Raw genomic sequence first — 14,018 nt, 5'->3', positions numbered from 1 at the left:
TGCTGTAACAGATTACCACAAACTGGGTGGCTTAAAATAACAGAAACTCATTGTCCTACCATTCTGGATGCTGGAAGCCTAAAATCAAGGTGTCCTACAGCCGTGCTCCCTCTGATGGCTTTTGAAATGACTCCTTTGCTCTCTTCCAGCCTCTGGTGGTTACCTGGCTATCCTTGGCCTTCTCTGGTTTGTAGTTGCCTTCAACATCAACCTGCCTCATGTGGCATGTGTGTCTGTGTCTTTGAATCTTTCTCTTATGGCACTGGTCATTGAGTTTAGGGGACATCCTACTCCAGCATGACCTCACCTTAACTTGGTTACATCTGCAAAGGCCCTATTTCCAAATAAGGCCACATTCACAGGTATCTGGGGTTAAGACCTTTATGGGGACACAATTCAACCCACCCTAGTGATTGTGGATGTTTTCTCCTAGGAGATGACACTTAAGTTGGGACCTTAAAGAAAAAAATGAGAAAGGTGGGCAAAGAACCAGGGGAAGACCATTCCAGGAAAAAAATTAAAGCTGTAAACTTGAGGTCTGTTTATTACTTGAGGGAAAGAGCTTGCATGTGTGAGAGTCTAAAACCGCATGGCCTGTGAAGGTGGAGTATAGTGAAAGGGACAGTGGTACCAGATGAGTTTGGAAAGTAGCTGGGATCAGATTAGTCAGGGCCTTGCAGTTCATCATAAGGAATTTGGATTTTATTCCAAGGGCTATGGGATGCCACTTAAAGGTTCCAATGGAAGGAAGTGTTATGTGTTAATGGTAGAGGTAGAGACATGATCCGATCTGGTCTGGATATAGCACTGAATCTCTATAGGGCATGGACTGAGTGGGGCCAGGGAGGAGGCAAGGAGGCCATGCAGGAACTATTGAAGTGGCAGGTGGGGAAAGACAGTGGTGGCTATGAAAATGGAAAGAAGTAGATAGATTCCTGAGACATTAAGACACCGAATCATTAGGATTGATTTGGATTGATTGATTGATTGATTGATTTTTTAAATGCTTATTTATTTTTGAGAGAGAGAGAGAGAAAGCAGGGGAGGGGCAAAGAGAGAGGTAGACACAGAATCCAAAGCAGGCTTTGGGCTCTGAGTTGTCAGCACAAAGCCTGATGCGAGGCTCGAAATCATGAACTGCGAGATCATGACCTGAGCCGAAGTTGGAAGCTCAACTGACTGAGCCACCCAGGCACTCCTGGATTGATTGACTTTTAATATAGGTCTTGACCTAAGGACGGTTGTTTATGCTCATTGTATTTTGTTTAAGAAAGCAGGCAAATGTATACTATGTTTTTTAAAAGTTTATTTATTTATTTTGAGAGAGAGTGTGCCCACACACATGCACAAGTTGGGGAGGGGCAGAGAGAGAGACAGTGGTGTCGGGGGGGGGGGCTGTGGACAGAGGATCCGAAGTGGGCTCATGCTGACAACAGAGAGCCCGATGCGGGTCTTGGATTCATGAACTGAACTATGAGATCATGACCTAAGTCTAAGTTGGGCGCTCAACCAACAGCCAACCAGGTGCCCCTGTTTAATATGTTTTTAAAGGAATTTTCACAAACATGAAGAAATCCTAAAAAAATAAAGCTTGTGTTCAACTCCCATTTTCAGAGGAGTTAATAATTGTAGAATACTGTATTTCCTCATATTGTTGGAAAGAAAAGGCATTTTGTTAATTAAAAGTGCCTTAGAAAATTGAGTTGAATATTTTCCCATGAACTGATCTCTAAATTATGAAACCATGAAGAACCATAAATTGCAGAAAACTTTAGCTATGGAAACAAGTATTTTCTTCACAAAGGCTTCCCAGTCTAATATTTATTTCTTTAGATACATGACCAAAGCTAGCGTGAGATCATCTCTCGCCCAGTCTTTTAGGAGCATACTGGCTGCATAGTTAAGTGAAGTTTTAGTCACAGGCAAGTACCTAAAAGGAAATTCTTGTTTCCACTCATCAAGAAGTAACTACCATTTCTAAGATAGTCACAGAAAGGAAATTGCTATCTCCACTTACATGTTCTCCAAACAACAATAAAATATTTATTAGCCGCAAACTAAAAGGACAGACTACTCTTTAGACCTTTAGAACTTTATTGAGCTCTACTCCCTGTACCCTGTGGCCTAATTGGTGTTTTGTCACAAAACAGAATAAAATGTACCAAAAATTTGTGACAGATTGTTCCTAGTCATAATCTGCCTTGAATTGAGCCTGAAGTTGAAGTGACATTTATATTCCCCATTAAATGATGGTGGTGATGGCATTTTAATGGAAAAGTTGGAAGGTGGTTTTATTAATATATATATTTTATTGGTTTAAAGTAGAACTCCTTAATAATATTGGCATTGGAAAATAGGGTCTGTCTTATTGGAGTGCCTTATGTTTCTTAAGGAATACAGACAAGGTGGGCATGACATACTGACCAGTAGTTTATCCAACTTTCTGTCATTCTGTGGCATCTAATGAATTGTTGGTAATGCTCCTTCAGCCTGACGTTGGTGGTGAAGAAACATCTTTCTTCTTTCCTTCCCTTCTTTTTTTAATATGATGCTTGAGTTTTATTATATGCATAGATGAATAAATAACTATTAGCCTCAAGAAACTGGCTGTGTCCTAGAAATATGTCTTAGGTAATATGTCATGAAATTGAGTGCCCAAGAAGCAATTTTATAATGGAGATGACCAGATAGTGAAAGCTCCACCTCAGGTCAGGCAGGTGAGAGAACATTTTTGTACTCATCAGCAAAAAGTCAATGTTAGCCTGACATTCAAATCCAAAGACCTACGTTGGTCAGCCTAGGTTCCCTTCCCTGCCTATGGCTTTCCTGTCTGAGTCCAGACCTTCATGACAACATACTTCATCAGGTTTTTTCAACACCCTCCAACACCACCTGCACTGGGGAGGGCCCAAAGAGGTGACTTTGCATCAAAGTGCTCCCCCACCTGCCAGAAAGTTGCTTGTATCCCAAATCTGTTTTGTGTTCATCACACTGAATTGAAGTGAACAAGAGATATCAGCCATTTTTTTCCCTCAAAACTTGCCTATTGGTTGCAGAAGAGTGTTTGAAATTCTTTACTCAAGAATCTGTTGGAGCAGCAGATGTGGATGGAGGGAGGAAGGTTGTGGTGAGTGTAATAGACATTTTTCTTTTTCAGAGCTGGAGACAAAGAAAGTTTACCTCTGCTTGGCAATGTAGGTGTATAAATGTGATGGACTCTTAAGTGACGTTTTGGAATGTCGGGGAAGCTTGGTAAATGAGACTCTAGTTCACTCTCTTCTCTATTAATCCAAGATAGAAATGTTGGCCTGCTTGCCTGTAAATATTGACATTACCCTTTCTGCCCCACTGCTGATGTTGCTCTAAGGCCATACAAAATACTTGGAAAATGGGTACACATCCCCCAGTCTAGGGGAATAAGATTGCTCAAACAGCATGTATTTATCGTGACCCCCCCTTTTTTTTTATCTCCTACACTTCCCATCCTTGGGAGAGATATAGAAGAATGTTGTTCTTTTCTTGTCTCCTTTTGATGGTATAAAAGACTGATGTCTCCCCCCACCTTTTTTTTTTTATTCTTTGTGAACATTAGAAATAAATTAGCAAATGGTAAGAGACAGGATGTAACTCAGGTGATTCAGGCTGGGTTTAATTCAGAAAAGAGGAAGTTCACTACAGGCCCATGTTGTTGGAAAGATTTTTTTCTTCTCTCTCTTGCCACATACTAGATGAAATACTAATCTTTGGGCCCCCGGGATTTCCTGGGCACATCTCATGCCCTCCCTTGCCACATTTTATAATGATGATAACTAGGGCGACTGGACATCCTGGTTTCACCAGCACATTCCTGATGTATATCTCTTATTCCAGATAATTATTAATAGTTCCCCTTTTAACTGCCCAAGGTCACAGTTTAGATTATAAATATAACTCAAATATGAACTGAGGACCACATGGCCCAGGCTTTATTTTTTTATACTTTTGCATTCAAATAAGCACAATCTAGTAACTAAAAATAATTAAAAATATTTCTTGTGTCTCAGGAAGAACATTAAAGGTGATCTATGTCATAACCTTCAGTGACATTCTTCAGAAGTTCATTTCCCCTCGTCCCTAAGTGCTCTTGATAGCAGTGGCTGCTCTAAAGCTTTTCAAACAAAACACTCCTAACTTTCCTAACACCCAAACCACACCTTTTGGTTTTGTCTGTCTTGCTTCTCTTAGCTTTTTAAAGTTTTTTTTTTTGGGGGGGGTTGTCTATGTGGCTTCTCTTTTCTCTATCCATTCCCTTAATCCTGCTTCACAAAACTGCTGAAGCCAGTCAGGCAAAGATAGAACTCTTTCCAGAGGGTGATGGAGGGAAAGAATCTGAACTGGACAGACAAAATTGTTTTGAGTAGGCTGGATGTGGGGGGGAGGGAAGCCTGGGAAGTCTCTCTGATGGCTAAATCTGATGTCTGTCACAAGGTGCCTGAGAGTGAGGCTTTGAGTTCTGCATCAGAGTGGGTGGCACAATGCTTGGCACCAAGAGGTATTCAAAAATGTGAGTGAATGGAAGTGAATTGAAGAGGATTTTTACCTGGCCTAGAAGGAAGAGCAATATCTGAGTAGGTGTAGAGGCAGTAGGAGAACATCCCATGGAAATAAGAATCAGAATATGGGTAGTTGTGGATTTATATGTGTATGGTGGGCTGTGAAGAAGACTAGAGAGATGGCATTGGAGCCTCTCAGAGGGGAAAGGAGAATAATTTTATTGCCTTCCAAAAGGAGAGACAGCTTAAGAGGAGCCCTGGAAGTCTGGGAGAGGACTGTAGTAGAAAGCCAAGGTCAGTTCGAGAAGTAGGGAATGACCTGGTAGAAGTCATATTTTATTTATTTTATTTATTGTATTTATTTTTAAAGTTTATTTATTTATTTATTTGTGTGTGTGTGTGTGTGTGTGTGTGTGAGAGAGAGAGAGAGAGAGAGGGAGAGAGAGAGAGAGAGAGAGGGAGAACGTGTGCACGTGCAAGCAGGGGAAGGGCAGAAAGGGAGGTAGAGACAGAGAGAATCCCAAGCAGACTCTGTGCTGTTAGCACAGAGTCCAAAGTGGTGCTTGTTCCCACAAACTATAAGATCATGACCTGAGCCAAAATCAAGAGTTGCCTAACTGACTGAGCCACCCAAGTGTCCTGAAGTTATATTTTAGATTAATTTGCCAACTTCATGTTGGGTAGTTAATATGCTTGGTATATTGGATTGCATTGTGATGGGTGAAGAGCATATAGTACATGGAAGGAGCTCAACAAATTATGGCTAACATCATCACCCCCACTACCATCACTGTCATCTTCATCACTGCCACCACCATCATCACCACAACTGTCACTTCCACCCTCATCATCAACCCCATCCCCATCATCATCTTTATCACTGCCACCATCATCATCATCACCATCCCCATCATCACCATCATCATCACCACCATCATATCCTCACTGCCACCACCACCATCACCACCACAACTGCCACTACCACCACCATCATCATCTTCATCCTCATCATCAACACCATCATTATCATCCTCACTCTCATATCATCTTGATTATTTGGAAAGTCTTGAGGCAGAGAGAGAAACTGGTGAGTTGCTTAAGGGAAGTATTTAATAGAAAAACTTCTCTGGGAAGAAAGGAAGGGCTGTGTGGAGAGGGAGGAGGGAGAGGAAGAGGGAGGAGACACCTTCTATGGGGTTCCCTTGGGTAAAGTTAGGATGAGAGAGGTAATCACAGGCAAACTGATTTTGGCTCAGCATTAATACACTCCCTCATATTCAAAATGCCTAAGCATTAAATAGATTATCTCATGTGGAAGTGAGCTCCCTGATGCTGGGAGAGCCAACCAGAATCTTGGTGATTATGTTCCAGGATGTTACAGATGCTTTAACAAACATGTGGAAGAGAGGATTTATTTCCTCTGAGATCCTTTTCAGCTGAACGTTGCAAGGATCTGTAGACCTTCAGGGCATGGGACAACTTAGTAGCAGGTATAATGGCAAAGAAAAAAGGTCATGGTATATACCAGTGGATCTCAAATATGGGTGATTTTGTCCTCTGGGGAGCACTTGGCAATGTTTGGAGACATTTTGGTTGTCAAAACTAGAGGGATACTGGTATTGACATCTAGGGAGTAGAAGCCAAGAATGCTGTTAAGCATCTTACAATGCACAGGTCCCCCCCCCCCCCCCCGCAAAGAATTATCTGGTGCCAAATGTTAATAGTGGTGAGGTTGAGAAATTTTGGTGTATAGTTTCACAAATCCAGTGACTTTTTTATGGAAGAGTGTAGAGAGTTGCTGGATGGATAAATGTTGACTCACAGTCAGTGGGTAGTATTTTCCTAAGCTATGAGCTAGAAATACTGCTGAATATGCCCTTTATGTTGTAGTTTTCACACACATATTAAAGATTTCTTCTTTTTTCTTCAAAGCTCCTTTGAAGCCAGTAAAACTGGTTAAGAAATGCAGTAGGTGATAAGGACAAACTTACTGTTCGAACTTGTTTGAAACCTAACTCTGGCTGCTGTCCAGGAGGCTCTGTGGAATGTAGTCTTGTATTTATCATACTTCCTGGAGGGTGACTGACTTTCTTGAAGGCTGAAGATGAATAAAGAGGATTCAAGTTTCACAGATTTTTTTGGTAACCCGGCCATTTCCCCATTTTGTACCTGGCTCTAGGTTTGCCTGAAACAGTCATGGTTTGCCCATATTGTACTGGATTATTAATAGTACCTCTTTTTAACATCAAAAGTGTCCTGGCTGAGACAATAAATTGTATGGTCACCCTACTATTTATTGGCCAGTGGGTATTTTGGTGACACACTGACACCATTTAAAATAATATATATTACCTAACTTTAGTGCTATCAGTTTAAAAATAACTCCTCAATAATAGTTAATTTGACTTATTATCATCACTGCAGTAGCTAATTTGAATAACTTGTCCAGAATAGTGATGACCTCTGTCCCTCAAGCCCCAGTGTGGGCAATTTCGTCTTGTGATCCACAACCCACATTTGTGACTTGCTTTTGTAGACCATGGAGATTGAATCTGTGGCCCCAGATAAAACTAAGTAACTTGCATCAAGCCATATCGACCTTATCCAATTCATTGCCCAACCCACAAACACATTTCTATGAGACAAACAGAACTTCTCTAACCTTTTATGCAAAATGTTTCTAAATCATATCTATTAATCATGATATTAACTTCTAAATCCTAATTTGTCTTTTTAAAAATATAAACTTTTGATTTTAGAATAGTTATAGATACACAGAAAAATTGTGAATATGGTACAGGAAGTTCCCACATACTCTTGGCCAGGCTTCCTTCCCTATTATTAATATCTTTCACTAGTATGATTCAGTTGTCACAATTACTAGAGCAGTGTTGATACACTATGTTTCTTTTGAAGTATAATTGACATATAATGTCCTATTAGTTTCAGGTGCACATCGTAGTGATTCCATATTTTTTTAAAAAATTTTTTTTTCAACGTTTATTTATTTTTGGGACAGAGAGAGACAGAGCATGAACGGGGGAGGGGCAGAGAGAGAGGGAGACACAGAATCGGAAACAGGCTCCAGGCTCTGAGCCATCAGCCCAGAGCCCGACGCGGGGCTGGAACTCACGGACGCGAGATCGTGACCTGGCTGAAGTCGGAGGCTTAACCGACTGCGCCACCCAGGCGCCCCGTGATTCCATATTTTTAAACACTGTGAAATGATCCCCACAATGTCTAGTTACCATCTGTCATGATACAAGATTATTATGATATAATTGACTATATTTTCTATGCTGTACATTATATCCCCAGACTGAATTACTTTATAACTGGAGGTTGGTACCACTTAATCCCTTTCACCTGTTTCACTGTCCGCACCGCCCCCCCCCCTCCATGCCCCTTTGGTAACCGACAGTTTGTTCCCTGTGATTATTAGTCTGTTTGTGTTTTGTTTTGTTTGTTTTGCTTTTTAGATTCCACATACAAGTGAAATCATATGGTATTTCTCTTTCTCTGTCTGACTTATTTCACTTAGCGTAATACTCTAGGTCCATCCATATTGTCACAAATGACAAGATTTCATTCTTTTTTTTATGGCTGAGTAATATTCTGTTGTGTATAATATCCATTCATCTATTGATGGACACTTACATTGCTTCCATATCTTGGCTATTGTAAATAATTCAGTGAACATAGGGGTGCATATATCTCTTTGAGTTGGTGTTTTTCTTTCCTTCAGATAAATACCCAGAAGTGGAATTGCTGAATTGTATGGTAGTTCTATTTTAAAATTTTTGAGGAACCTCAAAATATAGTGGCTGCACTGGTTTACATTCCCACTAATAATGAGGGTTCCCTTTTTGCTATATCCTCACCATCATTTGTGTGTGTGTATGTGTGTGTGTGTGTGTGTGTGTGTATTTGATAACAGCCAATCTGCCAGGTGTGAAGTGATATCTAATTATGGTTTTGATTTGTATTTCCCTGATAATCAGTGATGTTGACTGAACACCTTCTTCATGTACCCACTGGCCATCTGTATGGCTTCGTTGGAAAAATATCTACTCAAGTCCTCTGCCCATTTATTAACCTGGCTGTTTTTTTTTAATATTAAGTTGCGTAAGTTCTTTATATATTTTGAATACTAACCCCTTATCAGATGTATGCTTTGCAAATATCTTCCCCCATTCAGCAAGTTGCCTTTTCGTTTTGTTGATGGTTTCCTTTGCTATCCAGAAGCTCTGTGGTTTGATGTAGTCCCACTTGTTTATTTTAGCTTTTGCACATTTTGTCTTTTTATCCACAACTCAACTACGTTTCCCTAAACCATTGCCATTTCTTTGACTTTGATTCTCAATGAACTTATTTTGAAACATAGTTTCATTGGTTTCCTGAGGTCCATAAAAATGATAGATCTGATAAGACAAATGCATATTTTACAAATACAATGCATAAGGTCTCATCACTGAATATTTTAAACAGAGAATGGTATCTGTTCTATGAAGCTTTCTGCTCATAAAGACCACAAACTACTTTCTGTTGCCTAGATTATGTTTTTCCTGCATTGTATTCTTCTATATTGTACTCTTCTCAGCAGTTTGGGGATGCAGTTGTTTGTTCAGCAGGTGCTTGCTATGTATAGTCAATTGCTGCATGCATTTATGTTGCTATATAAATAATGAGCATTTCTGCATTCACAGACACTTTGATAGCTGTAGTGATAATATATCTCTCTTATTTTAGAGAAAAATGTAGATAAGAGTTTTACCTTGCCTCAGCAGATAAGACATATCAAGTTGGCACATGACCTTATTTTTCTTCTTCAAAACCATAGTGTAGCAGTTCATGAGATTAGTCATAAAATATACCAATTGCTTGGAATGCAAAAAAAAAAATGATGTTCAATGTACTCAGTCCCAGAAATCATCCCATTTTCTCTTCCCAGTCGACTCTCTAAATTTGGTATTTATAGGTTAAATTATTAGGAGATTCTTTTCCTACTTCTCTCTGCCTCCCAACTTGATAGACATTGCACATGGGGTAGTCAGAAGCAGGGGCTTGAGAATCCATCAGGAGTTAGAAAAATCAGACCTGTCCTTATCTCTAGATGGTGAGCAGCCTAAGGGCAGGAGCAAGGCATATTCATCTAGATAGGTCTGAAGTTTAGCTTAGCAAACATTAAGCATTCAATACACATTTTCGAAATCAATTAACCAATGGAAGAATTCAACATTTTGTAAGGGTGGTAATTTATTGTTACTCAGTCTTCCTACAACCAAAACATTCCCTCTAAAAATTCCAAACTATGAAGTATTCCAGCTCTCCCATGACTCTGCATAAAATATTGATTCAGCTTTGGGAATAATTGTCCCTCTATTACCCCAGCACTGGAAGTAGTTGTTGGTTGCATCTGTGGAGTAGATGCTGGTGGTGCTCTGCCCACATCATCTCTACTTGGGCTGGTGCCTCCAACCTGTGTTGTCTGCTAACAGCACACAGCTGCAGCTTTTTCTTGAGCCTTCTCCTTCATTAACAGGAGCCCCTTGTCCACAGATGTTGGGAGGTTATACCTATCCTCCCTGCCACATAACCTTCTGCAGTCAATGACTGACTGATACAGGTATAGAAAAGCCTGGCCTCTCTGGGATCAGACTTATACTAAAACCAAGTCAGATAGATAGTATTGTGGATCTGGTCAATTATGAGGCCATAATTTACTAGAATATGAATATGAATAAGGTCAATGCCCACATATGGGACAAAGCCAAGACCTCTCTGCAGAGCTCTTCTTATAAGGGCCCCATCCGACATGAGTCTTCAGACCCATTATAAGCTTGGCAGGTTTTCTTCCCCTGCTTTTTGTACTTTGTTCACATTTGGAAAAGACAGGTCTTATTTTAGTATTTTAGATTTTAAGGTTATTAGACTTATCAAGATTTAACAGTTCATAAGGATCAAAATGAGTTTCTCATGAATGTTTAATCGTTCCTCACATTTGACTAAGGAAAAGAATATTAACAAAAAGTAGCCTTAAAAACATAAGTCCAGAATGCCAGAGTGTTCTAACTATATCACTGGCGAAGTACAAGTTTAACTTATATGCGATAAATGATCTGTTTTCCATAGTGCTTGGAATATGATATTCTGGTGGCATAGGGAGAGATGACAGAACTGATTTTCCAAAGACTATATTCAGGTTGATTAAACTAAACTGAATGTATTTTCCCTCTGACAATATCAAGATTTTGTAGTGCTTCAGGTTGGAAATTATGAACATCTGTTAGCATGAAAGATATGTAGCAAAAAAATTGAACAATAGAGATTTGTTTACTTATTACAAAGTATTAGAGAGTTTGGAATCAATGCAGAAACTGAGTTGACTTGATCAGTTTGCATGATGGCCAATAGGTTCCTCCAAATGGGTCCTGTTACCACATGTAGTATCTCCACTCAGAACCTTCCAGTATGGTTGGTGCTGGAAATGTTATCAAAGCATTCCTTCTAATTCACCTATTTTATTTTGCAGATGAAGAAACTGAAGACTGGGAAATAGAGTGGTTGAAACTATACACTTTTTTAAAAACCAGGCAATAGCTCCACTCACTGTACCCTTCAGATGGAAAGATTGCAAGGGGCTCTTGCCGAGTCGTCCTGCACTGGTGAGGGTATGAATGAACCAGGGTTGTGGAGGTAATGTTTTCTTCCATCTTCTGCAGTTTACAGGAAACAAGTTGTTCTTTGTTGCCACTGCCAAATACACAAGAGGGGAAGTGAACTGTGACCCAGGCGGATTCTAGATATGCTCAGATCATTGTGGCAATGCTAGTCCAGACAGTGCATAGGAGGCTGAAAGTAGGCTGGAGTGAGGGAGAGATTTGTGTTTTGGCTGTTGCCATGAACACCTCTGGGAGGGTATGCTGATGGTAGAATTTCCCCTCCTTTCAGTCTCAGAGGAACCCATCATATTTCAGAGATCAGGAGATGTGGGAAATGTTCAGAATTTGGAGTTTTAAGGGTCTGTGTACAAGGAGACTGAATATTTCCAGTGGCTCCATATGGAGAAGAGGCCTTCTTGAAGATGTGGGGAGCTGCAATTGGGTAGGATTCACAGGATCCTGTGGGTGGGTGCTGAGCAGAGTTCCAGGGCTGGAACATCACTGCACTGTGCATCAGACCATGCCATGCTACCTCAGACCTTTTTGTGCCCAGCCGACCCCAACGATCAAAATATTTTGGAGTGTTCAGAGGTCATTAAAAGAGAGCTGAGTCAGGTAGGGAGTGGAGACTGAGGAAGATAAAAATGAAGTCTAGAATTGGACTGTGTGTAGACTGAGTACTAACTTTAGGGATCCCTTATTTGCATTTGCCACAGGGTGCTGCAGACTGGAGTCCATATATTAGCAGATTTGAGAGAGCTGCAGGGGGGTGCTAACTGTTCATACACATCACGCATGTTGAAGGCGAGCTGAGAGAGGGCACAAGAGTAACCCATAAATGAATAACCCGCCAAGCAAACAAACACCCCCCCCCACCATCGCCGCTTGAAATGGCCTCATTTTTAAAAACAACCACACACAAGTAAACAAAATATATTCTCCCTGTGCCGTTCTCTCTCAGGAGTTACAAGCAGCTAGAGGAGATAGGAAATGGATTGTGTTGGTAACAAAACAATTGCCCATGACATTTTTGGGAGGAATGGAGTATTAGCTGAGAAATGACACAGACAGCTGTGAGAATACACATGCTTAATGTTTATGTTTATTTCATAAACTTATTTTTAATACCAGCAGATATTTTTAAAAATGACTGTGCCCTTCCTAAGCTCTGAAGTCACATCACTTAAGATTTATGGTAATTAGCAATCAGGACAATCATTGTCATCACTGTGGATGTTCTGACAGGTGGACAAATGATCTCAGAATCTGGAGCATGAGACATTTATGGTGCCTTTTCTACTTGGTCTATAGGGAGCTGTCCAACACCAGGTGCCTCACTAAGGTTGGATCCAGGGACCCTCTCTGAGAACAACCCTTTTACCTCTCTGTAGGTAATTTTCTGACCTGTCTTCTTTTTGAAGATCTTTGAAGTGACTGCTTTGATGTAGCAATGTTGGCATTATAACCATATTTGGATAGAGGCAAAAGGGCTATAGAATTTTGGCTTTCCAGAAGTCAGCGATGGCATGGCTACTAAGACTAAGATGCCAAATGCATAGCTCTAACCTCTGTTAGACCAGCAGCATCTTAAACTCCTCTCCCAGTCTTGCTGTGCTCACATGCTGGCTAGTGTTCACAGGCACCACACACTGCCATGAATATTTCTGGATTTTGATGTATCCCTGGCATGCGTGGCAGAGAAATAAAGCAAATAACATTACAATTTTTATGGCATTCATAAAATATATTGTATAATCACGTGAATAATGAATCAGCCTTTTGGAGATATCAAAACTTGTCCTTTTACAAAGAAAATATGGCTTACTTAATTTTGGAAAAACAATTGAACTTTTAAAAAGAGGCTTGATGCTTTTAGGTTGTCACTCTGTAAGTAATATTAACAAGCTAGAAAGTATGTGCTGTTACAGAATAAGAACAAACAAAATTGTTTCATGCAAAAATCACAACATGTAGATGTAGCAGTTTTTCAACATACTCTTATTCCTATGAATAATTTTATTGCTAATCATTTTGTCTATCTTTGACTGAAATGACTGTTGGCATGTGACTACCAAGCATGTTCACAGCATCCCTCTCCCTCACGTGCCCAGAAGATCTAAATGCATCCGACATTGTGTTTTTTTTTTTTTTACTTATTGCTGTGTTCTTCCTTAGGTCAACAGATACAACAAACAATGGGCTACAAAATCACAACTTAGAATCCCAAAGTAAATTTTTAAGTGGAATTAAGTGTTTTGTTTTTATTAGAAAAAGTAGTACATATGTATGGCATCATCTAAAGACAAAGTGTATGATGAAGAAAGTTGACTTCTCTACATAAGCACAGCCTACAAATAAAGCAATTTGGAGGCTCTATGTAAGTATGTATGTATATATATGTATCTAGGTAGACATTTAGGGGTGCCTTTGTGGTTAAGTCAGTTGAGCCTCTGACTCTTGATATCAGTTTATGTCATAATCCCAGAGTCATGGGATAGAGCCCTGTATTGGGCTCTGAGGTGGGTGTGGAGCCTGCTCAAGATTCTCTCTTTCTCTCTCTCTCTCTCTCTCTCTCTCCCTCCCTCTGCCCCTCTCCCTCCCTTGTGCATGCTCTCTAAAATAAAAAAATAAAAAAGAAGACTCTGAGGCCTTTTAAAAAAATACACATTTATATATAGATACACATATACATGCATATGAATAATATTTATATATATTTGTATAGGTATATAAATTTTTAAAAATAGGATCAACCTGTAGCCTACTTTAAAAAATGTTTATTATTCACATATAGTTGGCAGAATGTTATATTAGTTTCAGGTGT

The 14,018-nt window shown here is 39.9% G+C and overlaps 1 protein-coding gene across 1 annotated transcript in view; it reads right to left on the bottom strand.

The window, feature by feature from the left end:
- Positions 1–9,941: 9,941 nt before the first annotated feature.
- F13A1 (coagulation factor XIII A chain) overlaps positions 9,942–14,018 on the bottom strand; it is a 251,342-nt gene continuing 247,265 nt past the window's right edge. The window contains exon 15 of the mRNA XM_043590884.1: positions 9,942–11,285. Coding sequence (XP_043446819.1) covers positions 11,054–11,285 — 232 coding nt within the window. The 3' untranslated portion in view covers positions 9,942–11,053. The remainder of the gene's footprint in view (positions 11,286–14,018) is intronic.

Source organism: Prionailurus bengalensis, chromosome B2, assembly GCF_016509475.1.
Source record: "Prionailurus bengalensis isolate Pbe53 chromosome B2, Fcat_Pben_1.1_paternal_pri, whole genome shotgun sequence".
NCBI classification, from domain to species: domain Eukaryota; kingdom Metazoa; phylum Chordata; class Mammalia; order Carnivora; family Felidae; genus Prionailurus; species Prionailurus bengalensis.
This window is presented reverse-complemented; position numbering and strand designations above follow the sequence as displayed.